The sequence below is a fragment of the Staurois parvus genome, unplaced genomic scaffold (genome assembly GCF_062004578.1).
Source record: "Staurois parvus isolate SC_StPar_1 unplaced genomic scaffold, SC_StPar_1.0 ptg000014l, whole genome shotgun sequence".
Lineage (NCBI taxonomy): Eukaryota > Metazoa > Chordata > Amphibia > Anura > Ranidae > Staurois > Staurois parvus.
Genome location: NW_028317810.1, coordinates 14,476,115 through 14,499,927, shown reverse-complemented (window position 1 = coordinate 14,499,927; position 23,813 = coordinate 14,476,115). Strand labels below are relative to the sequence as shown.

Sequence of the window (23,813 nt, the reverse complement as noted above, 5' to 3'; positions counted from 1 at the left end):
CAGAATTGTCACTTGGAATCTCTGTCGTTAAACGTTCCATATATTGTTAGGATGGCCCCAGGCAGAGAAGCTGAATAAACCTAACAGGCCTTTTAGAATTTTCAGAAGCGTATCGCAGTTTGTTTTTCAGCCACTAGATGTCACTCTTGCACCATACTAGCTCAGCGTTTGCTTGACTTACGGCTCAGTAACCATAGAGTTGAGCGGATGGATGTATAGTCTCCCTAATAGGGCTCTGACATTTCCTGTCACGTTTCCTCTTCCTTCCTGTCGGCTGGACGCCGCTCCCAGCTCTGTATGCAGTGTCTCTTCCTGATATGAGCCCCTCACATGGCTCTCTTGTACCTGGGGCCCGTATTGTGTGCGGGGAGCCCTTAGTGGGCCGGCTGTGTCTTGTACAGTACAGGCTGTCATGCTGTCCTATGGCTGGGAGTGGATAGGAGGACAAAGCTGACAGGCAGCACCTTACTGACAATTTCTTCTTGTAGGAGTCCAGGGCCTGAGCTCTAATGGCGTGCAAGTCTAAGGTGGCCCCCAGTGTGGACTTCGATCACAGCTGCTCGGACAGTGTGGAGTATCTCACCCTGAATTTCGGGCCCTTCGAAAGTGTCCACCGCTGGCGGAGATTGCTGCCCTGCGATGAGTTTGTGGGGGCCAGGTGAGTGAGCAGGGGGCACAACTGATGGTGACAGGGCAGGTATGGTTCTCGCACCACCATGATATTGTATTCTGACAGGAGACTTCCCCCACCATCAGAATACGATGGTCAGTGCTGCCAGCTATAGCCGGCGGCACTGATCAATCAGGAAAACCCCGTCATTCTGGTTGTACAGAAGTCAGTCAGATACCAATTGACTTCTGTACAACCCGGTTATCCATTCATGGATGAAAATTTGGCCAGTCCCTGCTGAAGGCTTTAACTTTGGCACATGGTAAATAAACATAGATGGGGTAGAGAGGCCACAATCTCTACGTAGTCCAATCAGAGAACACCTTCCATTTAATGAAAGAAATATAAGGCATTATGTGAATGATGGCAGTCCCAGGTGAGCGACCCCCCCCTATGGTCAGTATGCAGAAAAGCACAGGACCTTACGACTGCAGAACTCACTGTAGTGACTCATGCAGTGATTTCAAGCTTTCACAGTACTCTGTTAGGTATGAGATATGCATACTTACATTGGTCCAAGATAAGAATATACCTGCTGTTCAGAAATATTAATGCTGATCAATGGTGATCAAAAATAGTTCCAGCAGTGTCAGATCCTCAAACTTGTGGGCAGCTCACAGAGCACCAGACCCTACATCACAGTGTAAAGCAAAGCTGCAGTTTGGGGCAAGTGGAGTGAAAACATAGACTGGGTTCAACCAGTGCAGGACAGTTTCAGTGCAGAACAATTGTATCTGCGTTTTACATGCTGTTCCCATTGACTTATGTTAGACTGTGCATATTATGAAAATGCATCCTTGAAACACAGGTTCTAATGGAAGTCAAATGAAAAGTGCGCCTAAAACTGTGTGTAAAATGTAGATAAATCGTGCTGCATCCAAACTGCAGCGCACCATTGTGAACCCGCTCTTAAAGTATGGGATATCTCAAAAGGGGTAGGAGTGGGTATTCATGAACTTGAAAGGACCCTTACCATTGTAACTGAAACAATCATCTCTCTCTCTCTAGATATAGATATATATATATATATATAGAGTTGGCCCGCCCTTTGCAGCTATAACCGCTTCTTCAACTCTTCTGGGAAGACTGTCCACAAGGTTTAGGAATGTGTCTATGGGAATGTTTGTCCATTCTTCCAGAAGTGCATTTGTGAGGGCAGGAACTGATGTCAGACGAGAAGGCCTGGCTTGCAGTCTCTAATTCATCCCAAAGGTGTTCTGTCGGGTTGTGGTCAGGACTCTGTACAGGCCAGTCAAATTCCTCCACCCCAAACTCGCTCTTCCATGTCTCTATGGCTTTGTGCAATGGTGCACAGTCAAGTTGCACAGGAAGTGGCCATCCCCAAACTGTTGCCACAAAGGTGTGAGCATGAAATAGTCCAAAATGTCTTGGTATGCTGACGCCTTAAGAGTTCCTTTCACTGGAACTAAGGGGCCAAGCCCAACCCCTGAAAGACAACACCACACCATAATCCCCCCTCCACCAAACTTTACACTTGGTGCAATGCTGTCAGGCAAGTAGTATTCTCCTGGCAATCGCCAAACCCAAACACATTCATCAGATTGCTAGACAGAGAAGCATGATTCTTTACTCCAGAGAACACGTCTCCACTGCTCTAGAGTCCAGTAGCGCCGAGCTTTACACCACTGCATCCGACACTTTGCATTGCACTCAGTAATGTAAGGCTTGGATGCAGCTGCTCGGCTATGGAAACCCATTCCATGAAGCTCTCTATGCACTGTTGTGCTATTCTGAAGGCCACACAAACTTTGTAGGTCTTCAGCTATTGACTCTGCAGGCAGTGCGACTTCTGTGCATTGTGCTGACCCTGCTCTCGTTTTACGTGGCTTCATGGCTGAGTTGCTGTTCTTCCCAGTTACTTCCACTTTTTTATAATACCACTAACAGTTGACTTTGGAATATTTAGTAGCATGGAAATTTCACAGGTTGTTATTATACAGACTCTATATAGCGCCAAGATTTGTACAGTGATTGGATTTGGGGTTGAAAGGACAGATGGGAGTCTAGGATTACACCTAGTACCCTGGCATGAGGGTAGGGACTGATGATTGTGTTATTGATCTTGATGGAGAAGTCAGGGGAGGGGGCACGGGCTGGGGGGAATACTAAGAGCTCAGTTTTGGAAAGATTGAGTTTGACGAAGTGGAGTGACATCCATGCTGATATGTCACTTAGTATGTTAGTAATGTGAGAGGAGACTGAAGAGCTGAGGAGTAGAAAGATAGATTTGTGTGTCATCAGCATAGAGATGGTACTTAAAGCCATGGGAGTTTATCAAGTGACCAAGGGAGGAGGTGTAGATGGAGAAGAGAAGGGGTCCAAGGACAGAGGCTTGAGGGATCCCTACAGAAAGAGGAAGTGGAGAGGAGGAGGCAGAGTTATAGGTAACGCTGAAGGAGCGCTGTGATAGGTAGGAGGTGAACCAGGAGGGAGCGGAGTCTCTGAGGCCAAGAGAGTGGAATTGTTTGAGGAGGAGGAGGGGATGGTCAGCAGTATCAAAAGCCACAGAGAAGTCAAGTAGTAAGAGTATGGAGTAGTGGCCATTGGTTTTAGCAGTTAGTAAATCATTAGTGAGTTTCAGTAGGGCAGTTTCAGTGGAGTGTAGAGAGCGAAAGCCAGACTGTAAAGGGTCAAGAAGGTTGTTGTCAGTGAGGTAGGAGCTCAGGCAATTGTACATTGTACACAGGTGGCAACCTATCACAGTACTATGCATGAATTCACTGAGCTGAGAGTTACCCATTCTTTCACAAATGTTTTAGCAATATTGTGTGTGTGTGTTATATACACACACAATACATCACCAACCTAGTCTCAAAATATCACCCAAACTGTCCTCCTTGGTTCTTTTAAGACCTCCTGTCTCTAGCATCCCCACCATCACATTATGTACTTTTACTTTTTCTGTCAACACATCCCACACAGTAATTACCATTTTGTTTTATTTGTTCCTCTGTTTAGATGATAAGTTGCCACAAGCAGGGTCCTCTGAACCCTCTCTTGTTAATTTTATTTATTACAGTTCGTAACATAGTGCCGTCAATTTACACAGCACTTTACATATATTGTACATTAACATCAGTCCCTAACCCTAAAGGAGCATACAATCTAAGGTCTTTGGAGTGTGGGAGGTAACCAGAGTACCCTGAGGAAACCAACACAGGCACAGGTAGAACATGCATACTCTGGGCAGGTAGTGCCGCGATTGGGATTCGAACCACCCTAGTTCTGTTAGGCAAAAGTGCAAACTGTTGGGGGGAGTATGTGGACACAGGACAACCCAAGTTATGGCTTGCTTTGTATCGGGGCAGACAGTGGTAAGATATCTATTCTGGTACACAAAGAATGGCTGTCATTTGCTGACCATATGAGTGTATACATTTACTGAAAGGCATTTTGAAGACTTCTACACTGCCAATTTGTGAGGATTTTTGGTAAGTGTGGACATCACTGATCTCTGACACTGGAGCAAAGTAAGCCTACAGTCAGAAGGATTGCTTCCCAGGGTTTGCAGGTGTCTGGAAATTTATGGGCTGTCTGAAAATGAAGGTGTGTCAATGTTCAGTCAGTTTTTTTTTCTTAAAACAAGGTTTTCTCTAGCAGATTTAGAGTAATTGAACCTTGTAACAGTTACTGGAATTTAGGAATAGCTTTTTAATGGTTTATTGAAAACCAGCTACTTGGATAGATATACCATTTCAGGCCTCTTAAGAGCTGCACTCCACTGCAGTAGACAATTGTGTACATTCTCCCTGGGAGCCTGTTTCTCCTACCTTTTACAATGCTGTAATTCTGGCATTTTTGGAAGTGTCAAATGCCAAACAGGCTTTCCAAGTGCAGGAATGCAAGTAAGGTAGTAGAAATTGATAAAATAAAGTTGAGTATACTGCCTTCTATCGCAGTTAAGTGCAGATTTAAAATCATTAGAGGCCTAATGGGTTCTCTTTAAGCAGATTTGTAACTATACATTTGTTTATGAATTTCTGTACATCTAAATATGCTTTTTCTATTCTTTTTTTTTTTCACAGACGCAGTAAACACACTGTTGTAGCTTACAAAGATGCTATATATGTCTTTGGTGGTGATAACGGGTAGGTTAAAATAAAATGAACATGTAAATAAAAGTTCTTAGTAATATATGACCCACCCCATGCCCAGCAGTGTTTTCACTAGTATATATAGAAAGGCTATAGGCATTCAAGTATTTACAAGTTTGTGGTAACAGTAAAAAAGCTTTAAAACATGCTCCCCATGACTTCTGCAGGTGCATGCAGCAAAAGCACTGAGGTCATTCAAATAGTTCTCTCACCAGTTCAGCTCGCTCTGCTCCTCCTGCCAGTAATGACTAGGCAGCTTTTTAGTCTCTGACACAGAACAGATGGTATATGAATGGGAGCACCCTAAACTGGGCTGGTTAGAGATGGACCCAAAGAGCTGCAGTGCTTTCTGCTGAAAACTTTGAGTATAAATTGCTCCACAGTGCAAAGCCTGGTCCCAGATTAATTTCAAAGCTGAACTCCAAGGTGGCAGCTATTTTGTTTTCTTTTTTAGACAAACGTATATTTAGCTCTGACATGGAGGGATTTACAGAATGCATAGAATTGTTTCTTTTCACCAAAAGGAGTGAACACTAGGGCCAGTTTTTAGGGGCAAAGCAAGTAGCCTGTTTGTATGCTTTTGGATTGTTGCAGGAAATTGGAACACATATAGGTACCTAATGCAAATAAAAAGACAATTTGAATTCTCCGTGCATATTATGCCCTAGGTTCAATTGAGACCCAGTACCAAGATCTGCAAATCAAGAGTCCTGACTGCTTGGACACAATGCTGTGTAAATACAGTACCAGATCACCTGGCGGAACACCATGTATACAAGGAGAAAATACAAACACTAGACATATAATATATTAGGAGGCAGATCATTGTGGGCAATTTATCAAGCTGAGCAAACACAACACACTCCCTGTGTGGCTTATATGAAGTTCATTTTGTCTCTGCAATACATCAGCTGGAATGTTAAATGGGCTGCCTGATATAAAGGTACAAGAGAAAAAAAATCACCAGGATAGTTTTTTTAAATACAGTCCTCAAATTCTAAAATAGTACACAAAATGGTGGGCAAAATGCTGTTCCAATAACTGTACAGACTGAAAAAATAGAATAGTTTCCCTTTAACACAGAATGTGTCAGAGGAGGAGAAATGATTGTTAACATTTTTTAATCACAGGAAGAACATGCTAAATGACTTGCTGAGGTTTGATGTGAAAGACTGCTCCTGGTGCAGGTATGTGTTCTGTCAGCAATGTGACTACTGATAACTTTAGTTGCTCTGTGCCAGCTCATTATTTTATTAAGTTTAAAAAATTGAACAAGAAGCAAGGGGGAGTCTCACCAATAGCAGCACAGACAACAATATAACAGAACAGAACTGCTTTATCCAAAATGAAACAAAACATTTTGGCAAGAGTTGGGCCTTGGGCAAGAGTTATCATTTTTTTTTTCAAAAATTTTGTTTGATAACTGTAAATGAAAGAAACATCTTTAAATTGCTGCTTTCTGTTATGGATAGAGTAAATGTATAGAAAATGTAAACTGTTCTCTAACAAATATTTGTATTTACTTAAATAGGGCATTTACAACTGGAACTCCCCCAGCACCACGATATCATCATTCAGCTGTGGTATATGGAAGCAGCATGTTCGTGTTTGGTGAGTAAAGTGACAGTTATAAGTAATGTGAGAGAATTCTGCTTTAAGTATTACATTTGATGTGTGTGTGTATATGTATAATAAAAAATGTAAACATATGTTCTAACACACTTAGATGGACTCACAGGATTTTCAAAGAGGTTAAAAAATAAAGCTCTTCTTAACTGCAACTGCTCCTTGACATACAGTGAAGGAAATAAGTATTTGATCCCCTGCTGATTTTGAATGTTTGCCCACTCACAAGTAAATGATCAGTCTAACAATCGAATGGTAGGTGTATTGTAACACTGAGAGACAGAATAGCAACAAAAAAAATCAAAAGAAATGCATGGCTAACAAATGATGCACTGATTTGCATGTTTATGAGGGAAATAAGTATTTGATCCCCTATCATTCAGCAGGATTTCTGGCTACCAGGTGTCTTTCATACAGGTAACAAGCTGAGATTAGAAGCAGTCTCTTAAAGGGAGTGCTGCTAATCTCATTTTGTTACCTGAATATAAGACACCTGTCCACAAGAGCACTCAAACAATCAGATTCCAAACTCTTCACCATGGCAAAGACCGAAGAGCTGTCCAAGGATGTCAGGGACAAGATTGTAGACCTACACAAGGCTGGACTGGGCTACCAAACTATCGCCTAGCTTGAGAAGGTGACAACAGTTGGTGCAATCATTCGCAAATGGAAGAAACACAAAACAGCTGTCAGTCTCCCTAGGTCTTGTGCACCATGCAAGATCTCACCTCCATGAAGTGTCAATGATCATGAGAACAGTGAGGAATCATCCCAGAACTACACGTGAGGATCTTGTCAATGATCTCCAGGCAGCCGGGACCACAGTCACCAAGAAAACAATTGGTAACACACTACACCGACAAGGATTGAAATCCTGCAGTGCCCGCAAGGTCCCTCTGCTCAAGAAAGCACATGCCTAGGCCCGTCTGAAGTTTGCCACTGAACATCTGAATGATGCAGAGGAGGACTGGTTGAAAGTGTTGTGGTCAGATGAGACCAAAATTGAGCTCTTTGGCATCAACTCAACTCACCATGTTTGGAGGAGGAGGAATGCTGCCTATGACCCCAAGAACACCATCCCAACTGTCAAACATGGTGGTGTTAACATTCTGCTTTGGGGTTTTTTTTCTGCTAAGGGGACAGGACAACTCCATATCAAAGGAGACGATGGACGGGGCAATGTACCTTTAAATCTTGGGTGAGAACCTTCTTCCCTCAGCCAGGGCATTGAAAATAGGTTGTGGATGGGTGTTCCAGCATGACAATGACCCAAAACACACGGCCAAAGCAACAAAGGAGTGGCTCAAAAAGATGCACATTATGGTCCTGAAGTGGCCTAGCCAGTCTCCAGACCTTAATCCGGTTGAAAATCTGTAGAGGGAGCTGAAAGTTAGAGTTGCCAAACGTCAACCACCAAACCTTAATGACTTGGAGAGGAGTGGGCCAAAATCCCTCCTGAGATGTGTGCAAACCTGGTGGCCAACTACAGGAAACGTCTGACCTCTGTGATTGCCAACAAGGGATTTGCCACCAAGTACTAAGTCACGTTTTGTGAAGGGGATCAAATACTTATTTCCCTCGTGAACATGCAAATCCATGCATCATTTGTTAGACATGCATTTCTTTTGAATTTTTTCTTGCTATTCTGTCTCTGTGTTACAATACACCTACCATTCGATTTTTAGTCTGATCATTTCTTTGTGAGTGGGCAAACATTCAAAATCGGCAGGGGATCAAATACTTATTTCCTTCACTGTACAACTGTGTAAACAATTGAGTACTAGATTAAATCCTGCACTCTCAACAGGCTAAAAAGATCCCTGGATTTCTGGCAGGATCAGCAATACGAGCTTAAATGTTAAGACACGTAGAAATACAATTTAGAACTTAAAGTATAAGGCATTTTTGGATAGAGTATAGAGGGATTAGAACCCTTGTCAGAGGTTTATTGCTGTCTTTAGGTAGATTCACCCTTTCTACTCATCCTGTTTACTTTTATCACTGAGTGTGAAAATGAAATCAAAACTCCAATTTCAGGTTGTCCCCAGAACAGAAATAGAGGGGAAATCTTCCTATGGGGACACAGATGGCAAAATAACTGACAAAGGTTATAACGCTTCATTATTATATCAAAAATGGAAAAAAAAGTTTTTGCCTTTTAGTTGTACTTTAAATGAAATATGGCAGAGGTTGAATACAATACTTCCCATTTGCAGTAATTAAGCTGTTATTTTTAAGCATCATAAGTGCTGATGCATATTATTAACATATGTCTAGGTGGCTACACTGGGGACATCTACTCCAATTCAAATCTGAAGAACAAGAACGATTTGTTTGAGTACAAGTTTGCAACCGGTCTCTGGACAGAATGGAAAATTGAAGGAAGGTTTGTAGATCGGCATTGTGAATGTCTTATGTCAGATTTTGGTAGAGGACACATACTTTGACATATATTGCTTTTTTTATTTCCTGATTTTGCTTGGAAATTGTGATAAAAGCCAGTGTATGCAGAATATGTGCAGCCCCTTCCACGCCTGGTAGGGGTGTGGAAAGTTTTGAAAAAAACAACTTGTCCAGTGACTAAATCGGTATCCCAATCTACTTGTCCCTCATGAAAATCTACTGGTCCAAATTAAAAAATAAAAAAATAAAAATTTAACCAAAACCGTATTTAAATCTGAGGTGCTTTTAGGAATGTCTGGAGCTTTTAAAAACAAAAGGGACTTTATGGCGACTTAAACATTTAATATTTTTAACATTGCGCTGTTGATCTTCTCCTCACCTCACTGCCTGTCTCCAACACTTGCACCCAGGGACTAGCAGGGAGGAGAGAGACCTTGCAGTTTAATGAGCACTGATTGGGTGCTCGTCAGGAAAGGGAATTGTCGGGCTTATGCTTTATCCCTTTCGCTGCCAGAGCCATTTTTTGAAGACGTTTACAAAAAAAATTATTTTAGGCCTGAAGATTACATAAAACCCCCAAATATTATATATTTTAAGAAAGCAGAAACCTGAGAGAATAAAAATATGGTAGTTCCAATTTTTTATGTCACACGATTATCACCACAAAGGTCTAGGAAACGCAACATTTTAGTAAAAAATGCACTTAATTTAACTTTGGGGCACAAAAAAGGAATACATTACCAAATTTTTTAGTAAAATATAAAAGATGAGGTTGCACTGAGTAAATAGATATCCAGCATATCAACCTTTAAATTTGCGTGTGCTCGTGGAATGGCGACACACTTTAGTATTCTATATTTTCTATAGACAACGCTTTTAAAGCCCCTTGTAAGTCATCAGTTTAGCATTACGGAAGAGAGCTTGTGCTAAAATTGATGCTCTCATTCTCTGGCCTGAGCAGCGATATGTTACCTGTGTATCGTAATTGACGTTTTCATGTGTACTTTTACGTTTGTGCATATTTGTGGGGACCTCAATTTTTTGGGGGGGAGGTTATATGCTTGGCTGTAACCTTAATTTTTTACAATTTTAAAAAAAAATCTTTTTTTTACTTTTTTTTTTTTTTTTCACTACATAGGGGACAAAAAGTGATGATTTTTGCTCACAGGTTCTCTTTGAGACATCCATGGTCTAAAAGACCCTGCATGTCTCCCCTGTACTCCACTGGATGTAATGCAGTGCAAATCACACTGTGTTATATTCTTTCCCAGCCTTCTGGCCGGGAAATCTGTCAACGGGGACCCAGAAGTGACGTCACTTCCAGGTCAGAACAAGAAGGGAGGGGGAGCGGACATGTCCTCTCTCCCATATACCCGCTGAACTGGTGAGACATAGGGGGTAGGTGGCTGGCACTGTAGTGGGCTGTGTGGAAGCACTCGGGCAGCAGCACAGCCACTCAAGTGCTTCCACCTGATAGGTGAGCCTTGCTGCTTGCCTGTAGCAGGGCTAAAGGTTAAAGAAGAATCCGTTTCCTGCCAAAAAAATGATTTCTTTCAATTGGTTTCCTGATAGAAGGCATCCAAGGATGTCTGCGTGGTTTCAATTATGCATACATTTGGATCTTCTGCCATCTCGTATCTGTAGCTTGCCTTGGAAAAAAAATGTAATTTTGAATAATTATTGTTCTCTATATCTCCTGATTCCTCTGGTGCATTTAACTTGATATTTACTTGGCAAGGTATATGTTAATCTGGGTCATTGGTTAGGATACCCTCAAATTTGTACTGTATACAGGGCTGGACTAATTGCTAATGAACCCAGAAGTCTGACAAGCATACTTGTACAAATATATTTCCTTGAAAATGATTTGATGTAATGAATATATGTTCATAATAGATGTACATTTATAACAAACACAGCCCCACACTAATTTTCTCCCCCAAACATCTACACTTCACCATCTGTCCTCATCTCACTGAGGTGTCATCTCATCTGTTTGGGAAATTTATTTGCAAGCTCTAAGCAAACTTCAGATACTGTTTGGTGAATGGCAAGGAAAGTATAAAACAAATCTTGCCCTATAAATTGATTTCTGGAAGTTTTTTTTTTTTTTTGTTTTTTTTTCTGAGATGGATTAGGTGCTTTAAGGCATGGAGGTGTGTTTTTACTTATCTGTGATGTGTCCTCCTCTACTGGCCTGATCTCTTCCTCCTCCTTTTAGATTACCAGTGGCACGCTCAGCACACGGAGCTACAGTATACAATGATAAACTTTGGATTTTTGCTGGATATGATGGCAATGCCAGGTATGCTAAACATATTCACAGTGTTTTCTTTGGATAGTACATATTGCATATTGGAATAAACAAATCTAGGATAGGCATGTAGAAACTGTAAATTTAGTAATATTAATGTCCTAAAATATGATGTAGTAGAGCGCAGAAATGTAACTTAAAGAATTAAAGTTCACCTTTCATAACATGTTACATGTTACACCCATATTTACTGTGTAACATGATACATGTTACGAACGGACCAGCCCCTGCTCCCTGTTGTGACAGCTAGCAGGGGATCTTCTTTTCTCTGTCTCTCATTCATTCTGTGAATGAGAACACAAGTTCTGACTGCCTTTGTCACTGTCGGCTTATAGTTCTCAATGAACTACCACGGTGCTGTACGGGCACATAGATACACTGACAGGTCTGCAGGAGAACTTCATGGCACCAGCGATCTGCTGATCACTGGTGCACTGTTTTACTGAAATAAAAAATAATTCACATTTTTTTGCAGGTTTAAAAATGTGCATTTATTATTTTTTGTTAAAAGGTGAACTTCTTTAAAGGAAAATGGGTTGTCATCACTGATTTCATCAAATTAGCTTGTGCTTGTGATTTATTAGTGTATGCTGCCTTCTAATGTAAGTGTAACTTTACATATGTTTTGGTTTGGGGTGGAGTGAGCTAGAGTTTAAGAGTTCAACTTCTTTGTTCCTTCTTCTGTCTGTGCACTATTCAAGTATTCTATGAAGAATCCACTAGGGAGTAGGTTTTCTATAGGAATATGTTTGGCATATGCACTTCAGGCAGCAGTAGAAAGTTTAGCTCATAGCAAAGCATTGACTGTAATGATTAGATTGGTTTTGGGGGAAGGTCTCCCAGGCAGGTCAGACAGACCTAATAAGGGATTGAGTTCTGCCTTATACCGCTCAAAACCTCAACCTTTCCAATAAAATGTGAACTTGTGAGAAATGCATTCTGCACAAATAAAGCAGTGAGATTGGAATTTGTAAAATTAATAATAATTCATTAGTTAGGATCAGCACGCCCATCTGCTTTATATAGAATTCTGTACATTGATCCACTTTGTACAGATTATAGACCTTGATCATGCACACATTTTATTAACTGATATGTATTCTTGTATTTAGGCTAAATGACATGTGGACAATCAGTTTGCAAGACCGGGATTTATCAACTTGGGAAGAGGTAATATAACATTTCTACAAAATTTGGAGTTTATAATAGTTACTTAAATTTGTCTTGCGGTATTTAAAGGCTGCAAACCCCAATGGATACATAAATATATACATATAATAAGTGCGCATCCAGAAAATAATTGTTAAATAAACTGAAGTCTGTAATAATAATTCCAAACAGTCTAGTAAAAGTGAATATCTCCTACCATATATTTTTTACATTAAGTGCAAAAACACTTTTTATTTATCCGATACATAAATATAGCTGAATTAATCTTAGATTGTAAGCTCCAAGGATCAGGCCCTCCTAACCCTCTTGTATTGAACTGCATCGATGCTGTATTGTCTCCCGTTATATTGTAAAGTGCTGAGCAAACTGTTGGCACTATATAAATCCTGTATAATAATAATGTAAAAGTGTTAGAAGATCTGGCAACCATCTTATTTCTGGTCTTTACCACTGGTTGCCTGGTAAGTGAGGCTTGATAATCTATTCTTCCTTGCTAATAAAAGATCGTTGTCAGCCCAAGATCTGTGTGTGACTGTGGATAGATGCAGTGTGCCTCTGATTGCTCAGTGAGATGTCTCTCACATGGTGAGTGTAACTGAAGACTTGATGTTTGTTTTGCAGATCGAGCAGAGTGGAGAGATCCCACCATCTTGCTGTAACTTCCCAGTGGCTGTCTGCAGGGATAAAATGTTTGTTTTTTCTGGTCAAAGTGGGGCAAAGATCACAAACAACTTGTTCCAATTTGAATTTGAAGAGAAAGTGTGAGAATCAAATATTTTCCTAATATATTTCACACACAGAATGCATGGCTCTGAACAAAGCTCTTGAGTCAGGAAAGTAAATCCAGTGTTCATACAGCTCATTACTGGTTCTAACAATGTCCTTCATACTGTAAGACTAATTAGTTTCTCTATGAAGTCACAACTGTGTCCTTGACTACATGCTTGAAACGTGAGACTGGCAGAGCTGCTGTGTGTTTTTCAGGCACAGTAAATGCACTAGTTTCTGGCAGCCCTGTGCTCGAATAACCACTCCATTCATCATAGGTGAAGTGTTTTGGTTGTGCAGTAAAGGCTGTAAAGCTATTTTGCTAAAGACTTGCAGAACAGCGTGCTGTGTGTGTGCAAGGTACAGCTCACCGCTTGCAGAATGAGCCTTAAAGTGATCTATAAGGGCTCTGTACCAGTTAACTGGATATTTTACAGTCTATAAATGTAAAGTCTTCATATCACATTTAGCTGATGTATGACTGCCATTATAACCTAAAGTTTATAGCTCACAAACCAGATACAGACAACAACAAATAGAATACTGACCTGGTTTTAACCATTTCCTACAAAAAAAAAAATTGGTTATACATAAATTTTAATGTCTGTATATCACAATGTCTTACAGTATGTAGTGATTCCTAAACTATGGACACATTAGCATATAGCAATTTTAGTAATAGCATACAAATGACAGATTTACTGTTCTGATATGTTATTTCTTGTGGTACAGCTGGATGCGTATCCCTACCGAGCACTTACTGCGCGGTTCCCCTCCTCCCCCACAGAGACGCTATGGACACACAATGGTGGCTTTTGATCGCCACCTGTATGTGTTTGGGGGTGCAGCAGATAACACTTTGCCTAATGAATTGCACTGCTATGATGTTGACTCCCAGTCCTGGGAAGTGATCCAGCCCAGTCCAGATAGTGAGGTAAGATCCTCCTCAGTGTGTGTGTATGTATGTATGTATATATGTATGTATGTGTGTGTGTGTGTGTATATGTATGTATATATTATGTGTTTTTTATATATATATATATATATATATATATATATATAATTTTTTTTTTTTTTTAATCCCTTTAGTGTATCTCTATACTACCTGTAAACATGCTGACAGTTGTTCTTTCCTGTGTATGTGCTGTATATTGGAATGACATAACTCTTTGAGAAAAGGTCAATTGCCCATTAGGCCATGCAGCCATTATCTTTTTCATGACTAGGGATCGTTATAGCATAAAAACTCAGACCAAATTTAGCAACATTGTAAACAAACCTCTGTGACCAACATGATTGGCTGTTTTGGTTAATCCCATGATTTGGAATCATCCTTATTGGTTCCTGCTCACTATTCGGAGACCTGCAGCTATTTTGTAGCCACAAAACTAGGAAGTAAACTCCCATTATTGCAAAGTTAATCAGTTTTTTTTTTTCAGCTGAATTTTTTTAGTTTATGTACACTGTAATTCAGTGAAGGTTGCAGCCTGACCACTTCAGTCACCACTGCACTTCTCTATGTGCAAGGCACAGTGACCACTCCAGCTGAGAGGTTAGTTTAAAAACAAACTTCTGTTATCACCACAATTGCCTGTCATGGTGATCACTTTATTGGGAACCATATTGAATGTGGTTCCTAATCACTAGCTGGAAACGTTGAGCTGTCATAACTAGCATGCTCAGACAAGTAGAAGCACACACAGCTGCATAATCTTACTTAACTGAAAATGTAATATTCTCATGGCATGGGGAAGTGTACCTTTTTAAAATCGCAAAGTACAGATTGTTGATGTCAGGGGGCATAAATTAATTTTCAATTCATACATTCTTTAATAGGAAAGGGGTGCCTTTATATCATTGCTTCAGTATACCAGAGTAGCAAGTCTTGGCTCACAAAGGATGAATTCCAGTAGGCCTATTTTTTAGCAGTGCAAGTAAATCCACAGCCACCAATCAGATTTAATTTTTCATTGATCTAAATACAACAAACGGAAATGTGATTGTTTGCTGTGGTTTACTGCATTTGGCACTTAATCTCTTTACTTTTCCTAGTCTGCAGTAGGTCCACAAGTGTTGGATGTCTGCAGATCTTAAACCTTGGCACATACAGTATATAATAATCATAAATAAACCTTAAATAGCTCCAGTGTAATTTTTGTCTCCACCTGATTTTTTTTTTTTGTTTAATATATAGGAGGGGAAAAAACGCCTAATATTTTGTGTGGATAAAGTGAACTGTAGCACAATTACATTTTCTATACAAGAATACAAGAATAGAAGGTTTTACAGCACGCTAGACCTTGTGATGGTTACTCATTGTTTGCATTACAGTTGCCCAGTGGCCGCTTGTTTCATGCTGCAGCCGTGATTGCAGATGCCATGTACATCTTTGGTGGGACTGTGGATAATAATGTCAGAAGTGGAGAGATGTATCGCTTTCAGGTCAGAAAATAAATTGGATGACTATATATTTCTACTCTTAAATATGAACTAAGATTTTGCTATTCTGCGAACTTGCCTCCTTGATTCACTGCATTTTATGTAGTATTAGTCAGTGGTTGTAGAGAGGTAGGTGTTCTAGAATTATTGATAAAATTCTGCTTTCCATTTATGATTTTTAACTTTTGAGACAGTACCTTGAACCTAATATATGAAAGGTCCAAAACTTCTGACTGAGATTTTTACTTCAGAAGATACGTACAAATGGTAAATATTAAAGTGTTGCAAAATTTTGGAATAAAGCATGTTAGTGAATCTGATTTATAGCTGGCACATACACTATATTGCCAAAAGTATTGGGAAACCCGTCCAAATCATTGGATTCAGGTGTTCCAATCACCTCCATGGTCACAGTTGTATAAAATCAAGCACCTAGGCACGCAGACTGCTTTTTCAACATTTGTGAAAGAATGGGTCGCTCTCAGGAGCTCAGTGACTCCAAGTGTGCTACCGTGATAGGTTGCCACCTGTGCAATAATTTCATCCGTGAAATGTCCTTGCTACTAAATATTCCACGCTCAACTGTTAGTGGTATTATAACAAGGTGGAAGCATGTCAGCTACGAAGTGGTAGGCCACGTAAAATGACAGAGCGGGGTCAGCACATGCCGAAGAGCACTGTGCACAGAATTCGCCAGCTCTCTGCAATAACAGCTAAAGACCTCCAAGCTTTCAGATTAGCATAAGAGTGCGTAGAGAGCTTCACAGAATGGGTTTCCGTGGCTGAGCAGCTGCATCCAAGCCTTACATCACCAAGTGCAATGTAAAGTGTCGGATGTAGTGGTGTAAAGCACGCCGCCACTGGACTCTAGAGCAGTGGAGACATGTTCTCTGGAGTGGCAAATCATGCTTCTCTGTCTGGCAATCTGATTGGTGTGTCTGGGTTTGGCGGTTCCCTAGAGAACGGTACTTAGCTGACTGAATTGTGCCAAGTGTAAAGTTTGGAGGGGGGATTATGGTGTGGGGTTGTTTTTCAGGGGTTGGGCTTGGCCCCTTAGTTCCAGTGAAGGGAACTCTTAAGTTGTCAGCATACCAAGACATTTTGTGGGAACAGTTTAGGGATGGCCCCATCCTGTTCCAACATGACTGCGCACCAGTGCACAAAGCAAGGTCCATAAAGACATGGATGAGCGGGTTTGGGGTGAAGGAACTTAACTGGCCTGCACAGAGTCCTGACCTCAACCAGATAGAACACCTTTGGGATGAATGAGAGTGGAGACTGCAAGCCAGTTCTTGTCTGACACAAGTGCCTGACCTCACAAATGCGCTTCTGGAAGAATGGTCAAACATTCCCATAGACACACTCCTAAACCTTGTGGACAGCCTTCCCAGAAGAGTTGAAGCTGTTATAGCTGCAAAGGGTGGGCCATCCCAATATTGAACCCTGAAGACTAAGACTGGGATGCCATTAAAGTTCATGTGTGTGTAAAGGCAGGCGTCCCAATACTTTTGGCAATATAGTGTATTTTTTGAATGGGTATGGTTTCAAAAAGAGTTCTCCATGACCTAAGCACAAGACATATACAATTGTTACAATTTTTTTTTTTTGTTTTGCAGTTCTCTTGTTACCCCAAGTGCACTTTACATGAGGACTATGGAAGGCTGTTTGAGAACCAACAATTCTGTGATGTGGAGTTTATTTTAGGAGAAGTAAGTTGTAACTGTAAGGTGCATTCGGCAAGTTGAGAACTGTCAAATTGGTGTTAACATGACCAATTTCCAGCATATTGTCTCCTATACTCTTAAGTGCATAAGCATTTCTTGGGGACTGGTTGTCCAGTAGTAGGTTTCAGAATGTACCTGTGGGGTGTCTATTATGGAGAACACTAATGTCCCTACAGTGCTATACAATTTTTTAGTTTTTATTACTGTGTAGTCCAGTTCTTGGCAACATTGTAATTTAGTGTTTGGCACTGTGGCATTGCAGCACTATGGTCCTGCGCTTGATATGCTCTGTGGACACCATCTCCACTGAGCGTATGTCCTTTTTGTCTGGTTTATGCAGATTTATTCAGTATTTATTCCTACCACAGCCTAAAAGCTTTAATTTCCTTCCTTCATAAATTGGCCTAGTATGTAAGCCTGTAGCAGCGGTATTTAATTGTTTGCTTCTTTGGAGACAGGAGGTGATGCACATGGGTTCTATGTATGTGGAGCACATTAGTACAGTATAAATAAGTGAATTATTCTATGTCTGAAGAACTTTTTGGAACCATAAAGGTCACAGGTTAACCAAGCAATCACCTGTAGCAGATTGATTTAAGCCTTTTTTTTTTTTTTGTCTGAACACATAATACATGTAAAAATCACCAAGCAAATCTATGGAATATGCAGGGAAGTTTGTCTAAAGCTCAGAATCTCAGTATTGTCTTTTGATATGAAAGTTTATGCTTTGCGTTAATGTTCTTTTTCTTTATTGTCACTAGAAAGAGGAGAAAATGAGAGGACACACAGCTATTGTGACTGCCCGATGTAAATGGCTAAGAAAAAAGATTACCCAGGCAAGAGAGCGGCAGAGACATGTAAGTACTCACAATACTTTTTATTTCACAAAGGAGAATCAGAAATGTGAAAATGTCCTAAAAGTGAAAGATGTTTCCAAAAAAAGTGTTTTGGTCCTGAACTGGTTTGCTGATATCTTGAGTTAAAACAAAAATATTGCCGTGGCTGTATTATGATGAAGTAATCTGCCATTATGGACTTATTACCCACTGGCTAATTTGTCATATTTGTGAGGTTTTTGTAAGTTTTATGCCTCATGCACACCATGCGTGCAGAAAAACTGATGGAAAAAATGCACGGATTTCAGTTGCAGAGACACGAGTTTACATCAGTTTTCAAGTGCGTTTCAGTGAGTTTTATACATGTTGCAGATTCCTGCGAAGAAAAAATCTGCAGGTGATACTAGTGTTGTGGTTTGAACATGGCACATGGAGAAAAATTGATTGCTTTGTGCCCTTGCAGAACATGTGCAGAAAAACTCATGTCTCTGCACCATATTTTGAATGAGACCTTAGCTTTGCAATACAAAATACTTTTCTTGTGTTTTGTTCAACCAGAAATTAAAGCCAGATTCTGAGGAAGACTGTCAAAGTGCACAACAAAAGCAAGAGAATGGAAATGGCAATGCAAAATTGTTCCGATCTCTGCCCATGCTGGAAGTTGTCATCAGAGATGCTGAACCAAGACCATTTGAACTTCTCATGCAGTTCCTGTATACAGACAAGATAAAGTATCCACGGAAAGGTCAGTGGGGCTGCCAACTGGGCACAGGATGTTACAGAATTTGCTGTAAATAATTGCAGAAAGACCATCTTTTTCACCTTTTTTTTTTTTTTTTTTGCCTCTACCTTACTTGGGAAAAAGTGGGGAGTAAATTGATTACTGTCCTGACTTTTGATTGGGGTTTTAGCTTAAGGCTGACACCAACAGATTTAATATTAGTCCCGATGAAACGTTAACGTCCTTAGATACTGTTACTGTCCTTAATCTTTGAATGTTATTAAAAACAAACAATGATGAAGGTACGAGTATACAAGCATATCTAATGTTCTGTCTCATTCTGCATCTGTTGTGATATCTGCTCTTTAACAGTCTATATACTGAACATGAATAATAAAATATTTCCTTCCAAGAGATGATTCATTTTTTTGAACAGTCATTTCTTTATTATTTGTATAGCCCTAACACCCCTTTTTATAGTGTTACTAAACCCAGTACCCTACATTCACTATATCTGCTCTCCCACAGTACACACAACATGGAAGTGCAATTATGTTAGTAAAAGTAAACTGCTAAATACTTTTTCTCATCAGCAGTTAGAGCAGTCTTGTGACTTCAGCAGAGCACTAGTTAAAGCCTATAGGAGGAGTTTTCTTTCTGCTCTAGGAGGATGTGAAACCTCTGACCCTCTGTCTGGACAGCGCTGATTGGCCCTGTGCTGATCACAAGCACTCGCCCAAGAAAAAAAAAAACCCTCTAGCAATACACACTAAACTGAGCATGTGGCTACGGGTTCAGTCTGGCTTATCAGGTGGACATTTGAACAAAAGGAGGGACAGAGAAACAGGATCAAACGTCCTTTTTACACAATGTGCAGGATTAACCCCTTAGGTTCCACAGTGAGTATAACAAGCATGCTTTACTGCATATACAGACTGATTTTACTGTTGTGGGTTTAGTAACACTTGAATTGTTGTGGTGAAAGAAGTGTAAACAGACACACAGCATGCTGGCCTTCTGTTGCCCACTGACATGATAATAGTTCACTCTGTGCATACCTTGTATCAGGATGCATGCTGCTTTTATCATTGGGATGCAGGATAGGAGATTTTTCCCTTTTTAGATTAACACCCTTTTAAGTAGTCAGTAGTTTTATTTTTTTGGTCTTTCTAGAGATGTAAGAACACAGACGTACTCTCACAGCAGTTACAAATTATTTGGTCTTACAGCTGAACTCCAAGCTGGCCTAAACAAACGATTTCCATTACTAAGTGGTTCATCTGCTGTATGCACTGTGTCATACTGTAGTCAGATTAGCTGCATATTTATACATTTTTGTAAATGCAGGTTTGTTGTGTACATGTAACATAATCAGACCTCATCTGCCTTGTCCTGTATGTGTATTATTGAATATTATTGAATGTTTCATGACTAGTGGCAGGCAATAACCTATATGTGCCATCACTTCATTAGTTTGATTCTCACCATCTAGGTCACGTTGAGGATGTTCTCATTATCATGGATGTATATAAATTGGCTCTCCACTTCAAGTTGTCACGGCTGGAGCAGCTATGCGTTCAGTATATTGAAGCATCTGTTGACCTTCAGAACGTCCTTATAGTGTGTGAAAATGCTAACAAGCTGCAGCTGGACCAGTTGAAGGTACGAATGCTCACAACTCAAGGTTTTAACTTCCCACAGCATGGGAAGAAGCAGATGTCCTAAATAGCGTGTGTTCTTTTGTACTGAACGTGTTTTGGTCTGCTTATAGGGTAGAAAAAAACAGAATCTTCTCTCTGTCCACACTTCATGTAGAACTGGGGTGATGTCCAGTCTGCCTTGGTTATAGGTCCTATTTCTTGTAAAATTTAGCTTTACTTTTACTAAATAGGTTCTCGTTTTGACTGTTGAATCTGTACCCATTTCCTATTAGAAATCTGTTTTTTCTGTAAAGACCTAAGTGGGTTCCAAGCCAGGCACCCACTTATCAGTAACAAATATAAAGTTGGTGGGTTGAGATTGGATTTATTTTTTTTATTTTTTTTTTTTAGTGTCAATTGCTATATGCAAAACTTGTAAACCTGTCACTGCCACCAACATATACTATGCTGTACAGCCGCCTGATTGCTTCCATAAACCCTGGAAAGCATCGTTTGTTTATTAAGCTGCATTTCGGTATTGAGGCTGATGTTTTGTGGTGTATCATTTCAACATGACAACGATGTCCCTCTGTTTTAGGCTGGTAGTTCCTGGACGTCGGAGCCACACCATTTGTTTCCTGTTCTACTGGGTAACTGATATGTTACCTATTTCTCCCTTCTACTTTTAGCTGCCATAAGGTGGCCTGTAATAATTGATCTATTTTATCAGATAGCTCTGTAGGGCAAGCCAAATCTTTTCTTTCTGGATAGAAGGCTCTCTTTCACGTTTACTCTATGATCTAACAGTCACACATCCCACTTAGTGCTGATGTCTTTTGCAAACTCTCCCCAGAAAAATGGGCTTCTAAAAACATGCTTATGTACGTTTGTTTGGAATAAAAATATGTCACAGCTAGTAGACACCGTTTATTTTGTGTCATTATGTATATTACTAGTTTTGCTAGTAGGTGATTGTTATTGCCCCTGCAAATGACTTGTCTTATGTTTTAGGAGCACTGCCTGAACTTTGTAGTAAAGGAATCCCACTTCAACCAGGTGATCATGATGAAAGAGTTTGAGCATTTGTCATCGGCCTTGATTGTGGAGATTGTACGCAGGAAACAGCAGCCTCCCATCCGGATTCACTCAGATCAGCCTGTTGATATAGGTTTGTTGCTTTGTGGACAAAAATATGATGCTGCTGGTGTTTTACAGCAAATGCCTTTTGTAGTGTAACAATCTTTCCAAGCAGTTTAGTCTTCTAGAAGTAGAAAGGAACAGAAGTATAGAAGTACCAAACTGTTTTTGATCCATGCTGCCCTCTCACTCCTTGTTTGTGACCATCACCCGGTTTATGAATATAAAATTAATGAAAATGAAGCCCCAATTGTTCTCCAGTTGATGTAGGGGCACACTTGTAATTTTTTTTTATTTTTATACTTAAATGACTTTATAACAAATGTTTAAATAAGTATAATGTGAATTACCAGAGTGCTGTTGTTCCTGGAAATAAGTGTGACCTTTGCAGATTAATTTCATTTAATCTAGCCCTTGAGGTGCCTGCCCTATAGGATTACTCAGTCTGCAGTCATGGGGACCTACAAGCACCAACAGGTTTTGCTAGTCACATAATCAGTGGACTAGTTGAAATAAAGAAATTCTTAACTGGTTTCTGTATACTTTGTACTTTAACAGCCGCATACTAATAGCTGTTAATTGTAATACACAAACTGTGTTTTAACCACTCATACTGAAAGAGCCTACACATTTTCATCGAATTGTGCACTTGGTTGGTCACATGAATTTGAAAATGTGCATGCTGTAAAAAAGCAGTCAATAACAGTAATATGACTAAGCTCTGGTTCACACAGGTGCAACTTGTCATGCGATTTGACAGTTTCAAATTGGAGATAAGTTGTACCCTATTGTCAGTAATGGAAATGTTGAAATCGGTGCAACTCCAACTTTGCAATGCCGCACCAATTTTGGGAAAAAAAGGTTCCTTTACTATTTTTTGCAATTTCAGGTGTGACTTACATAGACATCTGTATGCATGAAGTCACACAGATGTCACCAAAGTCGCACCTGAAATTGCACTGACGTGGCTTTGAAATCGTGCGACTTCAAGGAAAGTCGCACAATTTCAAAGTCGAGTCCAGTGTGAACCAGGGCTAAAACAGGGCTTAGAGCCAAGCATATTTTCCCCAACTGGTAATTCCCAGCAAATAAAAAGTGATCACCTGATAAGCTGGTTGCCTGAAAACTGGCCAATATAAACATTTAATACAACAAAAGAATCCCAGAGCACTATGGGATTTTTAAACTGAGTGCATCAGTAAGTTCTCATTTCAAGCACAATACCCCACTTTGATGGAGTCCCTAAGAAAGGAGGGGGGAGTCGCTGCTCTAACTCATTCAGTTAAGTGTGTGTATATGTCAGATTGAGCTTTGTTAACCTGCTTTTTTACAGCAAAGCAGCTAAGGATGACATATAAATGTGAAAATGGAGCCTAAAGCTCCATCTGCTAGCTGGTAGCACGATACAAAACTGCAATATTTCAGATTTTATCATACTAAAAAAAACATTTTCAAATGTTATTATTTCATACCATATTAGAGAAATTTTTTATATACATTGTGTGTGCGTGCGATTTTAATTGTCAAACCCACTTGGACCTTAGAGTGGGATTCCATTTTTTCTTTAGCTTTAAATAGGCAGTTTGGACCAAGCTAGCCTGATATAATTATTTCCATTACATACCTAGGATTCTTCTGAATGACCAAGTTGGAAATCCTAACATCATCCATCTGCCTCTCCACCATGGCCAACCGGAGGAAGTTGTTGTATATATTTATAAAAATACAAGGCTTCTTCTGAATAGTAGAAAGGCATTCAGTGTGACTCTTATTTATTTCCAGCAACAAACGGGAAGTCACCTGTAGTGCTACTGGAACCCAGTGCTGTATGTAGCTAATTAGAGCAAACACAGCAACATCATAATTATGTAATGGAATTAGTATTTTTAATGTTAAATTAAACGTGGAACTCTACTTTAAAAGAGAGGTGTGGTGAAAGCTTCTCTGATCATAATTATCTTGTGGGTTACAGGAGTGCACTTTTGTACTCATGTGACCCAGAGTCAGCTAATGGCCTACTATAGACTACTATCAGCTGATGGAGCAGAGTTTTACCATGTCTTGGAAGGATCCAGACAATATTGTTCGGATCCACCCCACTGCCTGATTGACAGTTGGCTGGGAGACAGCCAGCCACACCCACCCTCTCCCCAGCCCTGCACTCCAGTGAACACTGGTGGAGCAGAGAGTGGCCAATGACATGCTGCTTTCCACACCAAGTAGACTGAGAACTGAGCAATCAGTGGTCAT

The 23,813-nt window shown here is 40.1% G+C and overlaps 1 protein-coding gene across 4 annotated transcripts in view; it reads left to right on the top strand.

Annotated features, from left to right (window-relative positions):
* The first annotated feature begins 253 nt into the window (after window positions 1–253).
* The window catches only part of LZTR1 (leucine zipper like post translational regulator 1), a 40,027-nt gene continuing 16,467 nt past the window's right edge, over window positions 254–23,813 (top strand). For 2 of the 4 annotated variants that reach the window (XM_089677634.1, XM_089677627.1), the window contains exons 1-15: window positions 254–658; window positions 4,717–4,779; window positions 5,916–5,972; window positions 6,317–6,396; window positions 8,689–8,797; window positions 11,036–11,119; window positions 12,241–12,298; window positions 12,920–13,059; window positions 13,799–14,000; window positions 15,398–15,508; window positions 17,122–17,214; window positions 17,991–18,086; window positions 18,624–18,810; window positions 20,279–20,448; window positions 21,438–21,594. In XM_089677634.1, coding sequence (XP_089533760.1) covers window positions 510–658; window positions 4,717–4,779; window positions 5,916–5,972; window positions 6,317–6,396; window positions 8,689–8,797; window positions 11,036–11,119; window positions 12,241–12,298; window positions 12,920–13,059; window positions 13,799–14,000; window positions 15,398–15,508; window positions 17,122–17,214; window positions 17,991–18,086; window positions 18,624–18,810; window positions 20,279–20,448; window positions 21,438–21,594 — 1,756 coding nt within the window. In that variant the 5' untranslated portion in view covers window positions 254–509. The remainder of the gene's footprint in view (window positions 659–4,716; window positions 4,780–5,915; window positions 5,973–6,316; window positions 6,397–8,688; window positions 8,798–11,035; window positions 11,120–12,240; window positions 12,299–12,919; window positions 13,060–13,798; window positions 14,001–15,397; window positions 15,509–17,121; window positions 17,215–17,990; window positions 18,087–18,623; window positions 18,811–20,278; window positions 20,449–21,437; window positions 21,595–23,813) is intronic. The other 2 variants (XM_089677613.1, XM_089677620.1) reach the window with 2 other exon arrangements.